This window comes from Clarias gariepinus, chromosome 10 (genome assembly GCF_024256425.1).
Source record: "Clarias gariepinus isolate MV-2021 ecotype Netherlands chromosome 10, CGAR_prim_01v2, whole genome shotgun sequence".
Classification (NCBI taxonomy): domain Eukaryota; kingdom Metazoa; phylum Chordata; class Actinopteri; order Siluriformes; family Clariidae; genus Clarias; species Clarias gariepinus.
In genome coordinates this window covers 6,380,734-6,407,882 of record NC_071109.1, presented here as the reverse complement: position 1 = coordinate 6,407,882, position 27,149 = coordinate 6,380,734, and the positions used below count along the sequence as shown (strand labels likewise).

At 37.7% G+C, this 27,149-nt stretch overlaps 1 protein-coding gene across 2 annotated transcripts in view; it reads right to left on the bottom strand.

Annotated features, from left to right (window-relative positions):
• fstl5 (follistatin-like 5) overlaps nt 1–27,149 on the bottom strand; it is a 168,756-nt gene that overhangs the window by 105,776 nt on the left and 35,831 nt on the right. For both annotated transcript variants that reach the window (XM_053506475.1, XM_053506476.1), the window contains exon 4: nt 5,273–5,521. In XM_053506475.1, coding sequence (XP_053362450.1) covers nt 5,273–5,521 — 249 coding nt within the window. The remainder of the gene's footprint in view (nt 1–5,272; nt 5,522–27,149) is intronic.

Here is a 27,149-nt window from a genome sequence, read left to right as displayed (position 1 = left end):
GAGCCTGGCCGGGAATCAAACCCGGACCCGGAGGTGTAAGATGACCGTGCTAATCACTACACCACCATGCCAACTCCATACACTTTCAATTCTCCTAATATACTGATATACTGATCCACTAATACACTACCACCTCTTGACTAGCTATTGGTTTAGAAATAGTGGTGCTAATTGATTAATTTAACCAGATGTTTTATTGTTTACTTTTCCTAGAATAGTTATTTTTTAACCTTGGGGTCATGAAACAAGCTCTAATAGAGGACTATTGGGGCAGGAATCGTGCTGCCTCATACCAATTTTTTATTTATTAATGAAGAGTAACAAACAACAGTAAATTTAGGCTTCGGCAAGTTTTTTTTTTTTTTGGACCAAATCGTGTCATTCACTGCCCCCAATTTCATTTTTTAAATATTCAAAACTATTTCTGATAACTTTCTATAAACAAATGATAAAAGTAAATACACACAATGTGTCTAGATATACACAAAACAATTTCCGTTAGACATTGAATATTGCAAAGATCGGGAATGAGAAATGGGGAGTCATGGAGTGGATAATTGGATACTTGTATATTGGAAATTTGTGTGCACCACAGTGACTTTGCTTTCCATGCAATGGCGAAGGAAACGAAGAAAAATATGACTTGCTTTTCCAACGCCAGATTATTTTTGAGCTGGATTTTGAGACGAGGCTGAACTAGAAATGTTCCTGAAACCTGTCAACCCTTGGTGATGATATTAGATTCTCCTTGTGCACCTCACCAGCGACAGGATACACACTAGCAGTATCAAGCACAGTCGAACAAAGGTAAGTCTAAAACCATTCAAAATGAGCTCTGAGACTGTATGCTGAATGACAGTCAACTGTCTATTATGGTGTTCCATGCATGATAGATTCTTGACTGAATTTAGTTTGAACCTGTGAATTATTCATATCATACAGCTACGTCACTCGTCTCTCTCTACATCTGTATGCTTTCTCCTCAACATTATTTTAATAAAATAAAGGTGTCTATCTTTGAATACTTTTAAAAACCAAAAATTGATTTAAATTCTGTTTTACTCCAATAATTCCTTCAAGCACGTTTCACTGTACTGAGTTTAACTCTTCAGTCGAAACTTAATGGATTAAAATAATGTCAATAAATAAAATAAAGTAACCAGTGGGAGAAAAAAAAATACAGACAGAAAAAAAAGTATTTAGGCAACATGTTGATAAAGCATTTGCTTTGTGATCTGGAGATTGTCTGTTAAAATTCTGCTGATGGCATGTTGACTTTTTTTTTATGTCTCCACTCATGAAAATAGAAAAATCTCATGCTTCTTATTTATTTAATTTGATTTCTTAGAAGAAATTTTAAGAGTATCATTTGTGACAATCTTGACACACATACAGAACAAAACAGTAAAAATCCCTAGTAAATCTCCCCGTGTATCAAAACGAAACCTTTAAGCGTAGAATTTTCCATTTGGATGAAAGAGCTTGAACGCGGGTATAAATTACCCCAAAGAAATGTTGTTTCTTTGGTGTAATTTATATTGTATTTATTTGTATTAGTAAAAAGCAAAAATCTCAGTGTGATGGATTAATAAAATGGAATAAAGTGTAAAGAAAAAAATAATGTGGCTATAAAACAACTGATAGTGTTGGCGTGCATCATGGCTGAGTTCTGAGCCCGCTTCAAAGGTGATCAAATGAAAAATGTCCAAGTGCAAAGGACAAGCTTTGTGTTTAACTCTTTGATTCTTTATGGGATAAAATTGACTAAAACTCAGTTCAAAAGTTAGAGGTTGGTGTATAAATAAAAAAAAAAATTGCTACATTTTATCTTTTACATCAAATTCCAATTTTATTCGTCACATATACAGACATGGACAGTATGATATGCAGTGAAATGCTCATATAACTCCCTGTGACCAGTAAGAAATAAATTGCACTGGAGAGTATAATAAAATTAAACAAAAAATATTCCATTTAAAGTAATATGGATATGATTTTTTGTGTTTTATTCTAATTTAAGCTAAAAAAAGGTTAAAATTTCTGAAAAAGCTTAAAATGAAACACTGCAGCTGTACCTTGGCATATGGCACCTTTATTCGGTTCTTATTCACTATATCATTCAGACCCAGCACTAACACCACCGCCAGGTAAATTAAATATAACTGACGATCAATTACTGTATACATACCAGGAAACTGGTGACAGAATCATGGGTACACAAGGCTCATGTACAGTAAGAAAAGCCAATTTCGCACAACCTCCTAAAAAACAAAATCAATGCTGGCAATGATGGCATCACAGCCTGCCACGTATGGGGGTTTAGCAGGCAAAGAGTTCAAGAGTGTTGATCTGGTCTCCACTGTATCTAAATCTCAATTCAATCCATGGAATGTGCCGGACAAACAAGCCCGATCCATGGAGGCCAGTGCTTGGCAACCCAGAGCACTCCGCTAATGTCCTGCATGGTGCCAGTCACCACAGAGCAACTCCAGAGGTCTTGCGGAGCCACGCCCCAGGGGGCCAGTGCTGCCCCACTGGCTAAAGGGGAACCTAAACAATACCAGGCTTAGTATTTTGCACTTTAATGTTATGACTGATCATTGTAGTGTACTGATTTTCCCTCGGATAGTTTGTTAACATCTTTAGAAATCACCCAGGACTCACCGAGCTTGCCAAAAACACAATTTAGCTAATATTGTGTTTACAGTTCACTTCGCCAACATAACAGCTTGCACCTTAATTTTATCCCAACGCTCATCCTAATGCCAAAGCCTGCATCCCTGTGGGCAACAATCTACAGTCTTTTATCTGGCACGTTACAAATATGTGGGACAATTTTCCTTATGGAGCTGAGAGATAATAATAATAATAATTTAAAAAAGCTATCTTCTTGGTTTTTAACACATCTCCATATGGTGGAGGAGTTCTACCCTGTATTGTAGTTGTTTCTTCGCTTTGTCAGGTTATAGCAATTCATAAAGCTATATAAAATAAAGCCCGGATGATGTGCTCTAATTTTTACGGTATATTAAGTATTGAATAATGTTAATAGTCACCCAAAGTAACTGCAAATGAACAACACAAGGGAGATGGAAAAAGCCACAAAAAGGGCTGCAAAGAAAAAAACAAGTTAATGCTGCAACTGAAAAAGCTATTTTATTCACCATTGTTCTGCAAATAATTCACGCTGTTCTGTCCATCAAGTGTAGCAAATATTCTGCAAAGGCAAAGACGTTGAGTGCCACTTAATTTCCAATCTGGCGTAAACCTGCATACAGTATATCCAATCTCCCAATCATGTGTGCTAGAAATAGGGGAAAGGAAAAGATTGGAGAGAAATGTGAGTTCGCGGAGTCATGCACTGCTTCCCATTCAGATTGAAAGCCCTCGAAGCCCATCTGTAGGATTTTTTTCTTCCCCTCCCTTCTTCAGCTTCTCAAAAAGATAAGAGGGCCAGTGGATGGGAAATAAAATGGCTGCCTCTTGATGTTTCCATCAAAGCAAGGCTTCGGCAACAAACAGCCATTTTTCTCCGAACACTTGGCACTCAGAACTCTAAGCAACTGGCTATAATTCTGCCCTCATGTGATGGAGTAACATCGTCCATGGACGTGATTAAACTTTCAACTGGGTCTGGAAATAATTTTTTTGGTGTTCTGGGAAAACTTCTTACATCGTCAAATTCTTTTGTTGGCTACATTTCTTGACTTGAATGTATTTATGTTATTTAAACATTGTTAAATCATCATCGTCTCTGTCGATTGGATTATGACATTTGATTATGATGGTCATGATCATGATTCTGTCACCAGTTTACTAATATTTAATGTTATTCAATTCATCTCGCTGTGGTGTTGGTGTTCTGGTTAATCAGTGCACTTATTTTATTTGAATGACGCTTACCTAATAATATTAACATCATCCTATTAATATCATCAATGGTTTTTAACACTGCATTTGTCAAAATGGCTCCTCGTCCAACACCCAGGCGATGTTCGGAAGTACCCGAAATAAACAGATTAAAATGAAACTTTATGGACATTTTGCTCGCACCCAAGACATTTATGGACATTACACATTTACACATTCATGCACATTTGCACGCACCCTGGACTTTTCTATTGCATTTTTTGCCCACCTTTGCACATTGCACATCTATGGTCATTACATCTTTACATCCATGCATATTTGCAGACTGGACATTTTTATTTAAATTTTATTAAGATTTCATGTCAATTTCCATAACAGTTTCTATATTTTCCATATTTGTACAGCCATATCGGCTATAATTTGTATATATATATATATATATACATATTTTATATTTTGTTCTTTTAGAAATCTTCTACATTTTCTTCAATTTTTTAAATATTTTATTCTCATTTTATTTTAGAATTTATTTCTTATTGATAATCTTGTTTTTTAAGGTCATGGGCGATCGTATAAGCATTCCACTGCATATCGTACTGTGTATGACTGTGTATGTGACCAATATATTTTTAAATAAAATTTGGTAAAATATTGATAAACTGTATCTGTATTTTTGATTTAAAAAGATTCCTCAAAAGTACATTATGATCATATTATTTTTCATTGTCCGCTATTTTCCTAAATTCACCCAGACCAACATGTGATTCTCATGTTTCCTTGGTACAAATTTACTGCTGATTTCTTTAAATAATGTTTTTTATACTATTGCACTAAAGGCTAATGACACAAATGACCTGGAACAAGGTGACGGCTGTTCAGAGACAAAACCAAGTTAATACTGTGCGCCACCGAAGTGCGGAGTAATCTCTACAGCTAAAACACACTCTTGGAGGAAGATGAATAATTAGTCTGTTAGAAGAGACCTAATGAGCAGAACAGATGTCATCCACACTGTGAAACAGATCAAATGTGATTTGGCAAATCGTGAATAAGCGTGACAGAAGAGGCAGATTGAGAGGATTATGGCAATGAAAGGGCTTTCAATAAGTGACCCAGACACCTCCTCCCATGTTGTATTCCTTCTCCTCCTTCTCGCAAATTTTCTTTTAATTACGATGTGATTAGAGCTAATTAGAGTAAAATAAGGCATATATGTCTGAGTATTTGTGTTTAATTTTTAATTTTACAGCATTAACTTTTAGATACATCTTCCTATTGAATTATATACAGTACAGTACACGTTTATAAGTACATTTATAACCAGCACTTTGCGGCACTCTACTGTGCACTGTAGTCCTATACACTACTTACAGTAAGTTGCAAATGCAGCCTTCTTCCTTACCTTTGTAGAAGCATTCTTCACTGTGCACGATGGTGATTCTTTGACTGGCCAGGCATGAGTCTCGGTGCAGCTCGCAGTGGTTCTGGTAGAGTTTCCCATTAGATCCACATACAGGTTTGTAGTGCGGCTTGCAGTGATCCAGACACTGGCACGTTCCCTGACTGGTCGCATGGTCCACCACACAGTGCTTCCCCAGACCACAGTACTTATGCTCACATGGGTTCAGGTTGCTGCTGCGACCAAGCAAGGCTGCATACACAAAACAAAAAAAAAAAAAAACTGCTTTGTGAACACTTTTCAAGGGAAATGAGTTGCTACAATAAAAGTTGCTACATGTGAGCAGATTATATCACTTGCATAGTTTTGTTGCTTTGTTAAATCAATTGCATTTCAAAATGTCTTACATAAAGAGGGGAAAATCCACCATTTGAAACAACAGTGATCATTTATTGGTAATTATCCATAATCATCAATAGTAATTGTCCCAGCAATCATTCATTGGTTGTTAGAGACAATGGTGATCAATGTGTAGTCACTGAGAACAAGGATAATCAGTGAATTGTTGTTGCGGATAATGATCATCAGTGATTGGCTGTTGAGAAAGAGCCGAGATCAATGATTGGCTGTGGGGTATAATAGCGATCATTTGTTGTTCAGAGCACCACTCAGTCAGGCTTTATACCCTGGTGATGAGGCAGGAGAACATGCTTCCTCAACTTGTAAAACCAGCAGCTGTGAAATGAACTGGAGAGGCATATTGAGTTCAGGACGCTTGTTAACACCTTACCTGATTCGCAGCAAGGCTGGATTTTGAAGTAAATAAACTAAAGGGCTCTAAAAAGTAAGCTCATCTACTGTAGGAAAGACATTTATTTGCAAATGCAGTGGACAGGGTACACATTTAAAGCACAGGAATGATTACCTACCTAACCTGTATGCTTAGCGCTGGGTGACATGGCGACACTATGGCTAGCTGTGAACTGTGCTGACTGCACTGCAGAAAAAAAATGATTAGACAGGTCATCCTTAAAAGTTTTCACTTTTGAAAGTGTCTGAACCACCTAGGCAGATAATGCTTCTACTCAATTACCTTTTATCCCACTTCTAGAGCCTTTGACTCACGTGGGACAGAGGGACGTTTAGAGAGGTGGAAAGCAGAAGGTCCATTCTGGTGGAAGGCATCAAACCTGATCAGTTGTAAACAGATGTGACAGGCGGGGAAATACACTGGCTCAGAAAGCACTGAACCGAGAAGATTCAGACAACAGAATGCCACTGAAACGGCGGCCATCTTTTCCAAAGATCATGGGTCAATCAAACTGCTTTCCTTTAGACTCATCCAGACGACCCAAACTCCAAAGATTGGTTTTAGAGCTCAGCTTCTACACTCACCAGGTTGCCCTTCTGAGATGAGGAGACATTTAAAGGCATGGTTTGTTTCAATTATTTGTGGTCTGCATATTGTACTTTCTTGTTTACCAAGATGTCTAACTGTACAGTAACTTAGGTCTTATCTGCTTTTACTTTGTTTTGCCTTAATTCCCTATTATTTTCTAATTTATAACTTATTACGCCGAGATACTACATGATTATTTCATCAATTATTTTGGCTTATAACAATGAAATGGATTAAATTCCATAATGGCCATAGCAGTCATTTTAACCAGTTGGATCTGACATACCATACTGGTAAATTGTAGTTCTAATACATGAATATCGTTAGACAGATGTGTGTGTCAAATAAATTCAACTGAATTAGCTTCTGGCTTACTGGCATACAGGCTATAAAAAAGTATACAGAATAAAAATACTGTACTATGTAAAAAAAAGCAACAGTACTGCATAAAAGTCTTAAGCCAGCTCTGATTTCTTCATGTTTAATTAAATTACATTAAATTAAATGATGTGGGTTAAATTAAATCAAATATGAATATGTTTTATAAATGTTTCACCATAGCAGGCTGTAAAGTGCCTAAAAACAAAAAAGAAAAAAAAAAAACCTTATTTATGTAACAACCGCACACCAGCAGCAACCTCGTTTCCCCTCTCGTCTGTTCCAACCACTCAGCATTCAGCATGACTGATACAGTACACTAATCATCTGTCATCATCGTTTTTTACTGGTTCATGCCTTAGATGTAGATGTTTTTTGATGTTTAAATGATTCATAGGTCACTGGGTGGCTTAACAAACAAAAAATATTAGTCTTGAAACTGCTCATGTACAGGAACTGGACTGAAAACCAGAGACAAAAACATGCCAAAAAGTGAGACCCAGTAATCCTGGAGAACTTTTCCTTAAGACTACATTAAAAATACAAGAATGTCTGGTCCGTCTCTTTGGAAGCAAATGAGTGGTGGCCCAAGACTTTTGCAAAGTATTTCAATAATTTAAATTCAATAATTTATGTTAAATGTCAAGTTGAAAGAGTTTCAAATTATTGAAAACGATGAGATATTAAAGTTGAAGCGGGTAGATATAATGTTTGTTAAGGAATTTCATATTTCTAAGATTGAAACACTTCGTATAAAAATAGAGCGAACCATAATTAACATTTATCGAAAGAAAAAAAAAGGTTATATACTGTAGAACCAGTCTGTCTATATTTATGGTAATATACACTATATATTTATATAACTATTTGAAATTTTTTTCTTTTGCAATTTGTTGCAGTTATTTAAAATATTCTTTGGAAGTTTCCATTTCTAAGCCATATATAACCTAAGGATAAACCCAAAGCTACTGTATTACTTAATAAATAAAACTTGTTCCTGGCTTATCAAGTAAACCTTTTTTTAATTGTCGTCGGATTGTTTTGAAGGCTTAATTAAAATCTTGTCATACATTATTCATTTGCACTGCTACAGTATATCAAACAACCTATTATAAACGCCAATGCAATAAGCACTATTATGGTAACAAGCTTTTTTTTTTATGGAGAAGTCATCATTTACTGATATACATAAACTACTGATACAGAATTTAGAGAACCCTGCAACCAAACTGCTCCCACTGCATTGATGGCGTGCAAACCAAGTAGGTTCACTATGCATGATGATCAGATGCCCAGGTGCCATCAACTCATTATCTCTTTATAGTCCAGACAGGAATCCGAGCTCTGTTCAGAAACCCTGCACTGCTGATGCTTTAAAAAATGACTCACGATTCGAATTGCAGTCATTACCTTCAGTGCACTCAGCTAGTCTGTGCACTGTTTCTTTGTACCAAGAAGAAAGTTGTGCTCAGTTGTGCTCTCTGGCTAAAGAAGTGAATAATTGAACTTTATGAGCAGCCCTACTGTTTCTTTGTTTGTTTTTTCCCTGAGAGTTCACTGGGTATGCTGTAATTTATTTGTATTTTTGTTCTGGAAACTAAATTCCTCCCCTTAGAGCGGCCTACTTGCACTCCTACTTACAGTATATCTTCCTTTGTGGATGAAAACAAAAAGAGATTATATTATGTAAGTCAGAGTCCTTTGGTTCATGGCATGAAATTGTAAATATGAAATGAGTTTCTTATTTTTTTCATCCTGTATATTAATATTGTAAAAGCACAGAAAGTATCAGTCGGGTTAATAAAGGGCACAAAAGATTAGGATGCACCATGTGCCAACCTGCAGCCAAATGACAACAAAGACGAATGATTCATTTATTTCGAGTGATTTGTTCCTGGGGTGAATTTTGTGACTTGTAGTAAATTTAATAAGCAATGGTTACTTCTCTTGTCTGAAATGGCCTGCTGGATCAAAGCAATGTCACAAAGTTGGGTAGAAAAAGCAGGATTTTCACATTGAGAAAGTAAATCCTTATCCAGTGTGACATTATATGTATTTAACATACTGTATTATATCATAATACAAGGGGCATTCAGGTCAAACCGGGACTTTTGATTGTGCAGAATAACAGAACACAGTTATAAGAGTAAGAAATCCCTTCATTTCTCTAAATTTCTACACTAATGCACTTATCCCCTAAGTTTCACTAGTGCTTGAACACCATCAAGGTAGAAGGATTTCTCAGCACCCTGGAGCCATGATCAGACTGCCTGCTTCTTATCTGAAACAGAGGCCTCCCGGGAACTTCATTAATGGTCCAGACATGTGGTAATGTCTTGGAGCGAGGTCAGGACTGTACGGAGGTTGTGGCAATAACTCCCACCCGAGTTCCTGTAACGTGCAAGTGGTGTTGGTGAATGATTGTGTGTCTGACCAAGTGGGCTCAGCTACCTCAGGTGAGATCATAATTCTTTAAACTTTCGCATCATTTACTTGTTTACTGCGGCTAGGGGTCTCATCACCGCAATGTGCTCGAAATCCTCTGTAAATGTCAATCAGTTTTACAGCTTCATTCACATGAGAGTACATCACAAGTCCCTGTTTGACTTGAACACCCCTCGTATATTGCAATCAAGGCTGGCAATAAAAAATATGTTTAAAATCAATAATCACAACTGATTATTGCTAAAAAATAATAAGCACCAAAAAAAAAAAAAAACAGTTATTTATCTTTTAACCAAATTGGCGCTCTTTTTTGGCAAAAAAAAACAAAACAAAAAAAAAACAATTTGCAAAGCTGGTCTCTTACAATGCATCATTGTTCCCCATTTCTTTCCTGAATTTTGTTACCTGCCAAACCTCTCTCTCACTATCTGTGACTGTGGAGTAACAGTACAGTCTCTCGGACTGAATTATTGTTGCTATTAAAAAAATGCACAGTAGCATTAACTGTACTGCATAAAATCTGTGCCTATTGACACCGACTGACACCTACATTTAAATATTTCAATATTGTTCTTACAACAAAGTTACTCAGTGTTTGTTAAAGCTCCTAAACACCACTACGACCCGGGAGATGGTGGTGGACTTCAGGAGACCCAGGCCGCAACCAGAACCTGTGACTGTCAATGGTGACTGTGTGGAGCTTGTGAGGACATACAAAGACCTGGGGGTGCAGGACTGGACTGCTAACACAGATGCTCTGTACAAAAAAGTACAGTACTTCCTCAGAAGGTTGGCATCTTTTAACATCTGCAAAAAACTGATGATAATGTTTTACCAGACTGTGGTGGCAAGTTCGCTCTTCTATGCAGCAGTGTGCTGGGGAGCCAGCATCAAGAAGAAGGACGCCATACGTCTGGTAAAGCTGGTGAGGAAAGCAGGCTCAGTGGTGGGTACAGAGCTGGAAAGCCCAACATCGGTGGCAGAGTGCCAGGCAGTGAATAGGCTTCTGTCAATCATAGACAACCCATCACATCCACTGTACAACACAATCAGCAGACAGAGGAGCAGCTTCAGCAATAGGCTGCTGTCACTGCCCTGCTCCACTAACAGACTGAGGAGGTCATTCCTCCCCCATGCCATGAGACTGTATAACTGCAGACGTGGGAGTGGGGGTGTTTTGCACATTATGCACATTTCGACTAATTTTGCACAGTAATATGCACAGGAGGTTTTACCTTATTTTTCATTTATAGGATTGTTTTGTACCTTTTTTTTTCTTTCTAGATGTTACTATCTGTGGACTGCTGGATCTTGTGAATTTCTCCATGGGGATGAATAAAGATGGATGGATGTATGTATGGATGGATGTATGTATGTATTCATGTATCCATGTATGTGTCCGTCTGTCCATCCCTCCGTCTGTCCATCTATCTATCTATCTATCTATCTATCTATCTATCTATCTATCTATCTATCTATCTATCCATCCATCCATCCATCCATCCATCCATCCATCCATCCATCCATCCATCTATCTATCTATCTATCTTCTTGCTCACATGGACATCAGCAAAGAAAGTTGCTTCTCAATGTCAGCATTGTGAATAACAGCACAAGCATCTGTTTTTGGAGAGCATGTAAATCTCTACACAGTGCTTTTGTCTTCTAGTCTTAAATACTGATTCTGGTTTATTTAGCTTATAATTTTGGTATTCACTCTTAACTCAGCTGTGAACTTGTGCTACAGTAGATAAAGAGCAGGTAAAAAATATGGAAGCAGAAACTCAAAACCACAGCAGCAGGTCCACTGATAATGGAGGTTAATCTAAAGAACGAAAAAGAAAACACACACACACACACACACACACACACACACACAGCAGCAGCAATAAGGACGGATCTCTTCTTCTGCCTGATTGTTCTTAGAAAATTCTGTATCCTGTCCTGGGTTTGCTTTAGGAATGATAATGCTGACTTGGCTGCGTCGTTCCTAACCACCTGCCTAGAAATAAATGGCAGATATTAATCAGCTGCTCTGTACCCAATGATAAGACTATGATGTATAGCTTTCCTTCTGAAAAATGGCAGAGTTTAGACTGTTCGTTAATGGTTTCTAATTACAGTACAATCACCAGAGTAAACAAACTCAGACAGCATGAGATTCATAAAATCTTAATAAAAGCACAATATTCCACATATCCCACAGCTTTGTTAAATCCTCAGCTCTGATTGGTTGTTGATTCAATTTTATTCCTCTGTAGTAACAACTTCATACTCACACTAATAAGAAACAGATTTAGCGTAAACTGCTCTTGAGACCTGATGTCCTTATATGAGGACATGACAGTATCTCCCAACATTGTCACTCCTTACATTGTCTATATATCATTGCACTATCCTCATATGAGGACTGTTATGTATAATTCTTTTGCCAAACTTCTTCCTGATATCAGCTATGAATGAGGAGAAACAAGCAGTAGATATTGCAATGTACACTCCGTACAGTCCGGGTCTCAGGAGGTGGACGGAGGGTGAGGTTTAAAAGGAGCCGCCAGTGTCAGCATTCCAACACTTTGAGATTTTCTTTAAGACTGAAAATTTTGTACTTTCTGTTTGTACAGGAACCAGAATTGAGAGATTTTTTCTCAATGACTCTTCTACTTTGAGTCGTTCGTTCTTTTGTCACGTGACTCCCATAGATGCTATGCAATGCAATAGATTTAAAATAACGAACGACTCAGACTGGAAGATATAAGAGGTGAGCTACCCATTCTGTTTATTATAATATGTCCTTAGATGCATTGTAATATTTTCATTACTGGAACTATTGTATTGGGGGTCTTTTTATTGAAAATGCAATATTTTATTTCTGACTTTCTGACCGGAAGGCCTCAGTCAGTACGGATCGGGAACTGCACCTCCAGCACCAGCACACTTAGCACTGGGGCCCCACAGGGCTGTGTGCTCAGTCCTCTGCTGTTCACACTGCTGACTCACGACTGTGTAGCAACACACAGTTCGAATCACATCATCAAGTTCGCTGATGACACGACCGTGGTGGGTCTCATTAGCAAGAACAACGAGTCAGCGTATAGAGAGGGACTGCAGAGGCTAACCGACTCGTGTAAAGACAACAACCTGTCTCTAAATGTTGACAAGACAAAGAAGATGGTTGTTGACTTTTGGAGGACACGTGGCGACCATTCTCTGCTGAGCATCAACGGGTCCTCTGTGGAGATCGTCGAAAGCACCAAATTCCTGGGCGTCCACCTGAAGAAAGGACCTCAGCTGGTCCCTCAACACCAGCTTCCTGCACAAAAAAGCCCAACAGCATCTCTTTTTTGTGAGAAGTCTAAGGAAGGCCCAGCTTCCACCACCGATCCTGACCACCTTCTATAGAGGAACTAACGAGATCATCCTGAGCGGCTGTATCACTGTCTGGTTTGGGAATTGTGCCATATCGGACCGCAAGACCCTACAGCGGATAGTGAGGACAGCGGAGAAGATGATCGGGGTCTCTCTGCCCTCTATTGAGGACATCTACACCACACGCTGCATCCGCGAAGCCACCAGCATTGTGGCTGATCGGACACACCCCTCTCACACACACTTCACACTCCTGCCATCTGGAAAAAGGTACCGAAGCATTCGGGCACACACATCCAGACTGTGCAACAGCTTTTTTCCACAAAAAGTCTTCTCAACAAAAAGGGACTGGATTGATAAACACACACACACACACTCACACACACGCAAACAAACATTATCACTCAGCTTAACTAAACTACCTTAAAACATTGAGACTGGACTGACTAATCAACACAAGCACAAACACGCTGACCTACACCACCAAACTATCGTACACACCAACCTGTAAATGCTCTTTTTTGCACAATATTCATTACTGGATTACTTTTTGCTTCTTAACTTCTTAATTCTTGCTGCTACTTTAAGGAACGTTTACTGGTTCTGCACTACTTCAGCTCATCACCTCAACACCACAGAGTATTATGCTATGTTATGTTATGTCGTGTTTGTCACACCGTCACTTTGTTGCTCTGTTTGGCACATTTGCATGTGCACTTATGTTGTCTGTAAAAAAAAAAAAAAAAAGTATAGTCTTTCTCTCTGGGTTAGCCAGTTAGTTTTTGTTAATTTATGTTGTTAGTTTATGTTGTTCAAATTTATGTTGTCAGGTCAATCTGTCTTGTCTCCGCTAGCAAGCTAACTAGGCCTCTTAGTTAGCTAGTTTTAGCTCTTATGTTAAGTTATGTTGTAAATCTATGTTGTATATAGCACCTTGGTCCTGGAGGAACGTTGTTTCGTTTCACTGTGTACTAACTGTATATGGTTGAAGTGACAATAAAGCTTACTTGAACTTTAACTTGAACATAAAGTGCCAAAGCGTGCAGTTCCTTGAATGACCACTAGGCTCCAAAAGTGAGTTAATCCTCACAGAGCCGTATGTTAAAAAGTCTTTGCAAAAAAAGAAATGATTTTAAGAAAGTACATGTAAGTAATGAGTATGTATTAGTTATGTAACTTTTCAGTAAAAATTAAATTAAGACATAAAAATTAGACATGATTAGGGGCGTGGCTGAATTAAGCGACAGCTGCATTACAGATCAACCTGATGCTGTCTGCTATGCATGACTTTAGCTGACCAGCCAACTGGAATCCTGCTAGTTTTTCTTACCGCAAGGAATCTACTGTAGGAGTTGACGCAGGACGCCATGTAGGGTATGGATGACGGAGTTCAATTAAATGCAAAGTAACGTTAGCAAATAAATTTTTAGCATTTTAACTAACATGAGTTATTTTGTGCAAGCTAAACTAACTTGAGTTAATTGAGGGAAGCGGGTGTGTTCCAACCAACAGCCAGACTCTCCACCCATTTGCCCCTTTATTGATTAATCAGGATTTAGGGCCAATATGGCGACGACCAGATTTTCCACATTTGAGCTTTGAAACCGCTCTTCAGTAAACCCATGGGTGATGTTACGAATGGTTTGTCCAGTAATTATACAGTCTATGGGTAGACACCTTTCTGAGACAGTTTTACACTACATACGTATTGGTTATCATGCTTTTACTCCATATATCCAGTGCAATCAGTGAAGATTTGAGCTAATGGACAGGTTTATGAGAACACAGTGCGAGGCTCTGACTGTAAAGTGTTCTCATTTCAGCTCTCCATCCTTTGCAGTAGAACTATATAAAACATCTTTATAGGCTAAGTGCGATCATAAAGCAGTACATCTCCTCTGAACATCATCCCTCACACCACACCCCACCCCATCTCCCTCCACAATGCAAGTCTCAGCCCATCTGATGTTTTCCAAAAGCGTGGCAGCGGCCTCCTTTGGGATTTTGGGTAATGTAGTAAACAACAGTAGGCAGCTTTCAGGTCTGCTCGCCACCGCCTGTTAAGAAAGCCCAAAGGACGTTGCCCACTAACAGCAATAGAAAACAAATCCGGATAAACAACTGGCAATAATGCTTTAAACTCGCCATGAAAGACAACAAAGAGCCCAACTCTACCACCGGCTCTGTCATCAATATCAGAGTGTGATTTTTACAAAGTTCTCATTACCCAGGACACACTCGCACACAGATGACATGGAAATATTAAGGAATGTTGAAGTGCAAATGTGTGACATGATTGTAGCACCAGACCAGATGCCATTGCTTTGGTTCTTAATTGGGGTCAGAATTTCTATATTTGAGTGTGATTAAGGTTTAATTTAAAAGACTAATTCACATTCTGAGTGGGCCTTGTTTATCAATCTTTTATTTAAATTATGTATTAATGTTTGCAAAAGTCAACAAATAAAAAAATCCTCACCATATTTACAAATGATTTGATAATTGCAGAATAATCTTAATTATTTATTATTATTATTATTATTATTATTATTATTATTATTTTATAATTATTGTGTATTATAATTATTACAATTATTATTATTATTATTATTATTATTGTTGTTGTTGTTGTTGTTATTATAATTCCAGATAAAATGGGAGGGATGCATCAGGAAAAATGTTCGGCATGAGTCAAATTGGCCTCCAATAACTACCTGGACTCCATGTTAATATCAATTGACATCAACTGTTATACTGAACTGCCTGCCACCTAACACACAGTATAAATGCAGATCAATTCCTGCTCTCTGTTTTACCCACATGAGGATGGGTTCCCTGTTGAGTCTGGTTCCTCTCAAGGTTTCTTTCTCTTGCCATCTCAGGGAGTTTTTCCTTGCCACTGTCGCCCTCGGCTTGCTCACCAGGGACTATCTGACCATTTTGATTCATACACATTTACATTCCATACAACCTTAAATTATTATTTTAATCGTGTAAAGCTGATTTGCGACAATGACAATTGTTAAAAGCGCTATACAAATAAAATTGAATTGAATTGAACTGAAGTTGGTGTGCCTATTGGAGCGTCCAATGTGTGACCTTTCGATGAGAGCAGCTGAAAGACTGACAATTTTTATAAGTGTAGTAAATTTGAATTTGATTATTTGGACATGAACTGGAAATTACAAAGTAAGGTCACAATACTGCTGATTTGCATTTACAGTAGCGATGCCTACAAAACGCACAGAGAGCTAAAACTACAAAATGGTGCCCCAACAGTGGACCTGCCATATGTGCTAAATCTTAACAGACAATCCAGTTCATCTCTTATATTTAAATCCACTTAATATTTAATGCAGTAGTGATGTTGGACCTGTTCTTATATTGTAAATAACTGCAAAAACCCAAAGTTAATTTCCATTTGGTAATGCTATGATTTTACATCCCCAACCTTGGATTTTGCAGCAGTTATTTACAAATTTTTAGTGGAATAAAATATAAAAGATGCAACCCATTAAAAAGCAGACAGACAAATGTCAGCTGCAGAACCCTAGGATAGACAAATTAAACAGACCAATTTAATAGTTTTCACCTGGATCCGTGGTTTAAGTGCTTTAAAATCAACAGGAATTCTAACAAATCCATCTGCTGAGAACAATAAATGTATTAATTACATTTGAATTACATGGCCAAGGCCAAGAGATGATGTCAACTGCGACTTTCCTGCCATTATTTATTTTCTACTTGAATATATCATTAACTAAATCATTTGCCCTCATTTATGGATTAGTTCTGGATGTTTTTCTGCAAGACATTATTATGAACTTTCACAAAATTTACATTACGTACATTACATTATGTATAAGTGAAACAACTAAGGTGATAATGGTGTTAGTCTTTCGGCTGCTCGACGGACCACACAATCCACACAAAAACCTCGGTACTGGTTTTAAACCTCATGCCCTTCCTGACGCAACCCTTCCTGACCGGCACCGGCTGGGGTTTGGGCTTTGGCTGGGAATCTGTATAGAAAATGGCTGTAATTCTTAGTCAACTATATGATTTGAAGCTAATCAATAATTTTTTTTGAGACATCTGTGTAAATGCTCTTGTGAACATCAATAAGTCACAATGTCCTATAGGTACAGTACAAATATCTGCTGAATACCAAATGACTTGGCTGATTATTTGCCCACATTGTCCGGTATAGATCTGTTTCTCGAAACAAAGTGCCACCTTTATTTGCAGCGTGCTCTGCTTCAGTTTTGCAGATTAGAAATTGCCTCCACAGTCACCTTTTGCTTGTTTACTGTGCGGTCTACGTTTCTCCAGCTTAAGTTTTCAGTTACGCTTTTGACAAAATCTAGAGTGGGTGTGTTTTTTTTTTGTTTTTTTTTCCAAAATCTGCTCCCTTTTGGAATCGCCTGGGAAAAGACATAAAATGGTAAAATTTCAACATTTTTCAACCAAGCTCGAGAAAAGTCAGAAGTAAAAGTCATACTGTACTTCTAGGTTTTATAATCTAATCAACACGAGTGCTGACAAATTTGAATGAATAATACTTTAATATAAAGTTCTCACTGTGACTATCAACATCATTCACATAAGCCTTTGTTTCATCACCTAAGGTTAAAGTCTGACAGCATTTACGCACAAGCCTCATTGTCTTTTGTCTTGTAAGTGTGCGAAATGTTTTTTTTTAAAATAATAACTGAGATAATCCATATTTAGAACAAGGAAAAACATTTACGGAAACTGTAAAATACCTTTAGGAGGTGTTAGAGAAAACTATTTACTGTACATTGAATGGTTACGGTCAGGACGCCATGCTGGTCATGTCATGTGTGAAAAAGATTCCTCAGGCTCGCAGAAGCACAATTTAAGTCCTAGAACATGTGCCATGCCATGAGGGAAGAAAAACTCATTCAGTACATTCAGTTCGTCAGCGGACTTAATTTTTTTGCAACATATTGTTGCTGAGTCTAGACCTGAGCAACTGGAGCAACCCCAGATCATAACACTGCCTCCAGAGGCTTGTACACTGTGGACACTGTGCTTGATGTTTGCATTGCTTTATGTGTTTCCCTTCTTGCCCTTACAATACAATCACAGTCTATGAAGTCTTTGCTTATTTAAATACAAACAGCAGCTTTTTTTTGTCCAGGCAGTGTACATTTGTAAAGAGTGTTTTCAAGCTTACTTTGTTTTGATCTACTTCAATATGAAGCACATTTCGTGTCTATTCAATCTGTAAAGCATTTATGAGGTCAGGCACTGATGTTGGACAAGACGGCAATCTTCGTTCCAGTTCATCCCAAAGGTGCTCAATAGGGTTAACCTCATGGCTCTGTGCTCGGTCCAGTAAAGTTCTACCACACCGAACTTATCTAACCATTCTTTATCGTCCTTGCTAGTTGGAATCGAAAATGGCCTTTACCAAACTGTTACCACAAAGTTGAAAGCATAACATTGTCCAAGATTTCTTGGTTTGATGAAGCATTAAGATCCCCCTTTACTGAATAAAGGATGGGATTAATTAAAAACACCTAAATTCAATAATTAACAGGTTAGGCCAAATATTTGTATATGTTGTATATGTTTTATTGTGTTATCTAGGTGTTAAAAAATACCTGCTGATTTAACCATTCCATTCACTGTGTGAGAAAATCCTGGTCATGTTTTTAGGGATTTGGTTTTAATATTACATGTTTGGCCACGTCATCTAGATGATCTTTGCAGACAGGCAGACAAAACAAGGGTTAGAATGTAGACAAAATAAAAACATTTTCTTGCTGTTTCATTTTTTTTAAACATTTTTTGCCTTTTTTAAGCAGAGATTTGAAAGTGTCTTAATGTCAGAAAAGTTAGTGTTGGTCAAAACACAGCATTGTCGGACAGCTTTTCCCACACTGCTTCACACTGGCTCAAGGGCAGACATTGCAACAGACTCTGGTCTTTAATGCTCGATTTCTACCTATAATTTATTAACAATGAGTGGCAAGAGCAGCATCTCACACCAACTACATTTGCTTTAAAACTGTTGAAACTACCTTTTTTTATACGATTTATGTGCATTGTTAATAAAGCTATATATAACATACTGTATATACAGTATGGCCATTAATCTAATTTTGTCATTTTAAATTGAAATATTTAGTAAAACTCTTGAAAATGTATCATGTTTCCTTTTTATATACATAAAAAAAAGGTTTGTATTATTTTCATAATAATGGAAACGGACTCTTTCATTACAAGCATGTGTTTAATAGGTTTGAGTCTCTGCGACAGCCACACGGAGGTGCCTGTTTTCATGGCTTTGGCTCTGGCTGTCTGACAGGTATATTTGTTAAAATGAAATGAGTCAGGCGCAGACAATTGAAGATGGAGTTGTAGCAGGGTTTTTCTTGGCAGTGAGGTTTGATTGGAGGCTGTGGCACTTTTCTTTTATTGCTTTGGCTGCCACAGTCAAGGTCTATTTCTCTCCTTTACCTTTCATAAAAGAGCAAAGAAAGATCAAGTTCAGGGGTGTGTTTTGAATGAATATGGCCTGACTTCGCTTTCAAGTTATATTGCATTGTTTACTTGATAAAACTAAGGGGTAAAAGCAATAATTAGCAAAAAAAAAAAATAATAATGATAACAATCTGTTTGCATTTTATACCACTGTGCTCCTGGAGTCTCAATGTGTTACTTTTCTATTACAGCAGCTCTGACTTCAGTGCCAGCTGAAATTCAATATTACTACGAGGGAGGTTCAAGTCAAACCTGAGCTTTAGATTGTGCAGAATAACTGAGCAGTTATGAGAGTAAAAACTCCCTTTATTTCTCTATATAATCTCCTGCTACACTAATGCACTTATCCCAGAGTTTCACTAGTGCTTGGATACCATCAAGGCAGAAAGATTTCTCAGTATGCCATTGCCATGATAGGACTGCCTGCTCCACGTCTGGCCCCCCAGGAATTCCTTTAACCCTTAAAAACATGCCGGCAACATAGCATAGGTCAATGATGTAAAAAAAAAAAAAAAAACTTATTTAGAAGCCTTGTCTGTGTGTGTTAATAAAAAGACTTCAGACATTAAACTGTGTATTTGGGTTTTCGGATATGTCATGTACAACAAAAGGTTTTAATACTTTTAGAAAAGGTTATAAATGTTATAATTTTTAGTTCATAGGAACAACTAAAAACAACAATACAACAAGTGATTATGTGTGTCTGTGCTAGTTCTTTGCCTAAGTGACTCATATTTTTACATTTTTTGCTCTGTCATGTTTGGGTCAGTTAATCATATTGTTACTATTTTATGCTAAAAGAATAGATAAAACACTCTATACTGCACAGCCTTAAGTCCTCGTTTTTCATTCCTGTTTTTTTTTTATATACAGTGAGACCTCGGTTCACAAACGGCCCAGAGTACGACCAAATCAGTTTACGACCAAAACATCTGCCTAACATTTGTTTATGATCTATGTTCATGAACTTCTCCTCGAAACACGACCCAAAAAGCCATTTATGCGTCCTCTATCAGTTAAACAAAGGTGTGAGTGCTTCACCCAGCACCAGTTTTGCTCGGCCCGTTGCCACATGATAAAATTAATTTGTGCAACGGCCATTGGCGAGAAGTATAATCCGAACAAAACTGTGGCGAACAGAGCGCTACCCCTTATGAACGATAACGCAATGCTTTTTTTTCTGCGTTTCAGTTGCGCAAATGTGCAAATCTCTCTGGATAGATTTTTAGTTAAAGCAGCCGCCATGTACGAACTAGAGGAAAAAAAAAAGTGTTCGCTCTCCCCTGTACAGTTTATACTTATATTTAGTGATGTTATTTACGTGCATTCCCATGGAAAAAAACTCAATCGATGTACGACCAAATCGAGTTATGACCAGAACTTAGGAACGAATAAAAAAAAAAAACAACAACAACAACAAAAAACAGCGAAAAAATCCCTAAAATACTTGGGGTTTTAAGGGCTACTGCCCCAAACATGTGGAAAATGCATGTTTATTATCCTGTAATGTGCAAGTGGTGTTGGTGAATGATTATTATACAGTTTTCACAGACAGTGGCGTTATCTGTTAAGTTATCTTTTGTGAAGCATTTGTGAAGAAGAGTGGCATTTCACTCACTAAATGTTTTCTGTTTTATCAGTCTCATCACCGTACCCTCCGTGTAGTCTTCTGTGAACGGGAAATCGATTTTACACCCTTAGTTACCAGAAATTTCATCAAAAATAGTCCTGGTTTGACTCGAACATGGTTTAAGATTATAATTGTGGGGAGTTTAATATGTTATTCTTTGTGTAATCAGTAATAATTGGTGATTTGGTGAGTATAACCTAAGTAATACAGCAATAAATGGATAAAAAATGCCCGAACATATTTTTATTCCATACTAAAATAGGACTTTCTTTAAATATAATTAAATACATAAATGGTTACTTGTAAGAAATGTGGCATATTTTCTTTCTTTCTTTCTTTCCTCCTTTCTTTCTGTCTCTCTCTCTGTCTCTCTCAATCTATCTATCTTTGTACAACGCATCTCTTTTGACTCGAAGTGACATTGCAAAATATGTTCCTTCGAAACACAAAAAAGCAGTGTGACTATCATTCTAAGTGCAATCTGAAAAAAAAAAGGATTTTCTTTTGTTTCATTTGCATTTTTCATAAAAAAAGAAAAAAACATATAAAACCTTTATCTTACGAATCCATTAAGGTCCTGTATTAATGCGCTGCATATACTCAGCAGGTAGGGTTTGGAGTAGCACCTCTCACATGCCCAAATTAAAAGATGCCACAGAAAGTGCAGAATCCTGCAGAGGCTCTACATTGATAGATGAGGAGACGCTTTTGAGGAAAGTGCCAGCAATTATGGCAAAAAAAAAAAAAAAAAAAAAACCTGCCCAATTGATGTGGGCTGTCAAAAATCCTATTTACAGGCACTGTTCTGCCGAGGCTTCCTGTGGGATGGTGGGACGGCCCGAGGGTGAGAGACATCGCATGAACCACTGCTATCATACAACAATGATTCGACTGCTGTTTATCATATCATCCTCGACAATCACAGGAGAGAGAGAGAGAGAGAGAGAGAGAGAATATATTTAAACATGCTTCCATTAACAGATGAAAAGAGCTCATCGAAAAACAAGAGCACACAGTGCAAGTTGTCTAACAGCTGTGTGTTTTTCCCAAAGTCCCAGCCTGGCTGCTCTGGAGGAATTGAGAAAGAAAAAGAGAAAAAGAGAGAGAGAGAGAGAGAGAGAGAGAGAGAGAGAGAGATTACCAGAGCCCGAGTGTCTCATTAATTATTCAAGTACAGGGAGGCAACGGACGCCCTCAATATTTAAGTTCACGCATCAGGAGATCAGTACACACGCCGTTCCCGATATCCAGGACATCGAGTAACGGTCCTCTTCCTTATTTATTTATTCGTCTAGCTTTAGGATGGAGCTGCGTATTTATCGAGCGGCCGGGTTCGTGTACCGCACCAAGAGGGAAGAATGGCAGATGTGCTGCCGCTGCACGCTTGCAAAATCTATAACGGAAAATTCTTTTATTTAGGTCTGTTGTGTTTTTATCAGCTCAGTGAAACAGCCCAAGGTGCTTTTGTCTGAAGAACCTTATTAGCCTATGGTAATTTCGAACAGCTTAATGCTGGATAATGATCAATCATATTAGCATTAAGGATGCAGGGAATTCAGAATGTCTACTCCGCTTATGGAAATAAGCAGCGCTTCTTAAGCTTCACACTCAACCTCTGTGCGTCTGAGTGCGGTGACACTGGGGACCTGATCTTTTTTTTTTGGTTACCTTCCAATCACAAAGCACTTTTGTAGAAATTAGAGTCCCTCTCGTGTCTCTAGCTTTGACACTCATGAATATTCACAGCATGCAAATATTGACTTTTCTCACCGTGTTGGAAGCCTGTCTCGGAGTTCGATTACAGGTTTAAATATTCAACGGACGGAGCGCAACACAGTACTGACTTTCGGCTGTACTGTGTCGAGGCTTTGGTGTTAAATATAACCGTGGCTTACAGTAAAGCCTTGCCGCCTTGCACCTCCGGGGTATGGGTTCGATTCCCAGCGAGACTCGATTCTCGTCTCTGTTTGCGTGGAGTTTGCATGTTCTCCCCGTGCCTGCTGGGTTTCATCCGGATCATCTGGTTTTCTTCCACTGTGCAAAGACCTGCAGATTAGGCTAGTTGGCATTCCCCAAGAATTGCCCGTATGTGTGTGTCTTGCAATAGATTGGCACCCTGTACGGGGGGTACCCCGCCATGTCTTCTGGGTTAGGCTCCAGGCCCCCAGCAACCCAAAATACGTAATAAAGCGGTAAAGACAAGCAGTGAGTGAGTATACAGAGAATACTAGCGTTGTTTACATGATAAACTGTCAAGTGAATGTATATAGTATATTTTATATAAATCATTTTTAAATTCATCATTTTTTTTCAACATAAAATCCAATTGAACATGCATTTAACCAGTAAGTGCATGCATTAATCTAGGAGCAGTGCTGATGACGTGAGGACATCGATACACCAATACTTTAATATAATAAAACAATCTAATTGCTGTACTTTCATCACTCTCTTACTCACTATCTATACCATTTATTCTGTATTCTGGATCACAGGGGCCTGAAGCCTATTCCAGGAGACTTAGGGCACAAGGCAGGGTACACCTCGGACCGGGTGCCAATCCATCGCTGGGCACACCCACATACACACACACACATTTACACAATACTGGCAATTTACCTAATGTGCATGTCTTTGGACTGTGGGAGAAAATCCACCAAGAAGAGATAGAACATGCAGTCAGTGTACACAGACCTGAGGCGGGTATCGAACCCAAACCCTGGAGGTGCAAGGGAACAGTGCTAACCGCTTTAGCCCAGTCAGTATTATAAAATTAAATCCAACTGAGGCTTCATTTTGTTCTTCTTGTAATCCTTATGACATCGGATGGATACACAGTAAATTCCTGTCCAAAGACATGTGACTCGTAGAACAATAAAAAAAAAATTCTATGCGAACCCCTTCGTAAACATCTATTTTTAATTATCTAGAATAGAGGAAATACATAAAATGATGTTTTAAGAATAGGATGTTTAATAGATTCATACACTACTTAAGAGATATTATGTATATAATCAAATGTAAAACAAAATGGTGTTTAGTTTGTACCTTTACATTAGATATACAGATACCATCCTGATCATGTAGCACCATCAGAGTGCTTACAGAATTTTTTCTTTGTTTTTCCCTTCCGCATCTTATGTCTCCCTAATGAGGAACTGAGCATCCCTATTTCCGTACAATCTCATTGCACTGATTAGCATCTCTACCCAGGCGCTTTCACACTAATTCACACTTCAGTACTTCAATGGGTATCATGTGTCGCTTTAACAGGCATAAAAGAAATACAGGGGAATTTCCCAGCATTCAGGAGGACGGGTGTAATGCCAAAGACTGTTAGACGAAAACAGACATTTATAATGTTTAAACCTACGGGATTCCCTAAAGCAGAGCTAGCGGGTCTACAGTGGTATATAGATATAAAAATCTATACACAAAATATAGAGCGTTCAGGTCAAACCAGGATTTCTTGAGAATGAAGGCATAAAAACTGACAAAGTACGGTAATGAGACTCTCGGCCGCAATAAAACAGAGAGAAGAACTCTTGCTCTACATTCTAACCCAAGTCCAATTACCTCAGATCTACAGATCTACAGTACTGTAAAGGAAGAGAGGTTTCTCAAAATTAGCCAACTGCTACCTCTTCCCAAAGGATTGGCTCATCTGAGACTGGTGCTGTCCTCGCTCACCGCTGAACTCCCATTAGTTTTGTCATCAACTCCCTCAGTGTGTGTGTGTGTGTGTGTGTCTCTCTCTCTCTGTCTTACATGAACAGCAGAAAAATGGCCAAAAGTGGAAGTTGCTTACAGATGGAGAAATTATAAATTAAGTTGTCATGGGAAGTGCTGTCAGCACCAAAACATTGGGGAGCCGTAGACAAATGATCCGACATGGAGAAAATAACTGTCCTCAGCTTGTCGCTCATGTGCTGCTGCTTTGTGTTATAGAAACTTGCACCAAAATCCCAAAGAGAATATTCATGTTTTTAGGATTAATGCACTATTTGCAGTTATATATTGTAATTTCTCTCTCTCTCTCTCTCTCTCTCTCTATATATATATATATATATATATATATATATATATATATATATATAGAGAGAGAGAGAGAGAGAGAGAGAGAAAGATACTGTAGATATTTATATGTCATACTGCATATATCTTTTATTAGCAACCAATAAAACATACGTATATAGTCATTTATTTCTACTTTAAATAAAATATATATGCAATAAGACATAAAATTTGTAAATATAGCATTAGTCATGAAAACATGAATATTCTCTTTGGAAATTAAATACCATATGTACTATAAATATATATACTAGTCATTTATTGCTACTTAAAGTTCACTACTAATTAAGGTTATATGCAGTATGACACAATAATCATTTTTTTTCAGTAACTACAGTATTGTACAGCAAAGTTGCATTTTTTTAATTATTATTATTTATTTTTTTTACTTAAGTTCCCTGCATGATATTTTCTGCTTTTAAATACCCCCGAATGCTAACATTGCGTTAATAATCTATCTGCTTTGTGTTTAATTTTGCACCCATTTATCAGCCCCTTGAAAAGTGATTCCGCTGTCACTCCTGAGGTGCAGCTTTTCTATTTGCATCGCAGCGCCTGATGATGTGCCAGGCACTTCATCCCTGATTCCAATTACAGAGCATTCTGGGATATTCTTGTGTATGCGTGTCTATCGCATGCTTTCTATTCACAATTTTGACATCCAATTTCACTTTGCCTATTTGCTGTCGAGCCTCATCCATCTACGGCTATTGTTTTAGATGGCCAGCTGTCCATGATTCGAATGCTGAAAAAATTGTCTATAGACCTTAAAGTTTTTCCAGTACTACTGTTACAACTACTACCATTGATGCTGCTGTTACTAAGGATCCTTTTTCTTTTTCTGTTTGCTAATACTTCTGCTTCTCTTCCTCCCACTACTACTACTATTGACACTGCTACTACCATCTCTACTCCTACTTCTCCTCCTCTTCCTATGACTCTCAGTACCACTGATATTACTATAGAACCTCACTACTACTAATGGTACTATTGTTCTGATACTACTGCTGATCCTGCTTCTCCTTCTGTTTCTTCTGCTCCTAATACTACTCCTATTACTACTGCTAATATTGCTGCTCTTCCTCCTCCTCCTCCTCCTCTTACTAATATGTTCTCTTATGGCATTGAGCGGCTACTCAAAGTGCCCTAACATGCATGACTGGTGCATACATTTATTATTATTATTATTATTATTATTATTATTATTATTATTATTATATTTAACCTTTTAAATTATTTGTAAAGTGATAGATACAGTATGACACTGAAGGTAAAACTAAAATTGACCATTTCACTGTCACCCGTTTTCGCTTATTTAAAGTCAAGTTTACAGTACAGTGACAGATTTTATTTTACACTAAGAGAGATCAGAATCAATACATGATTAATGTAAGATATGCGAAATGGGGCAGGGCTTCCAGGATCTATGTTACCATCGCCAGCGTTCATAACATCAATATAACTTTCAGTAATTAAGGATTCATATGTCACCTGCTGTTTAAATTAATGAAGGATTTGATTCTAGGATTAATTGTGGCATTATGAAAAGGTTCTTTGCAAAATGCATGAAATGTTGTCAGGTCTGCTGTTTTCTTGTGAGAAATACAGAATTACAAATGTCACATCAATCATTTTAATGATCATTATAAAATAAATAAATAAATAAATTTTAAAAAACATGTTACATATTATTTTTTTCATTAGGTTATTTTCTAATTTGCCAGATGACAAAAGATTAGATTCCATCGAGTTCACTAAGCATAGTTTGGTTTATTATTATTATTATTATTATTATTATTATTATTATTATCCATTCTGGACACACCTTTTCCCCAACAATTAATTCATTGAAAATAACCAGCATCTTTGAGACAAGACACGATTGCAGTACAGTCCCAGCTCGCTATAAGGTGCCATTACTTTTAAAGCTTAAGTGAAATGTTTAAGGAGAGATCGCCCAGGGGAAATGACCACCATCTGTCAGACGATGGCCCTGTCCTTAAAACTCCTCATCCTCATCATACTGCATGCTGACTCTGTCACTTACTCTATACCTCCTGAGTTCCCCTTGAGAG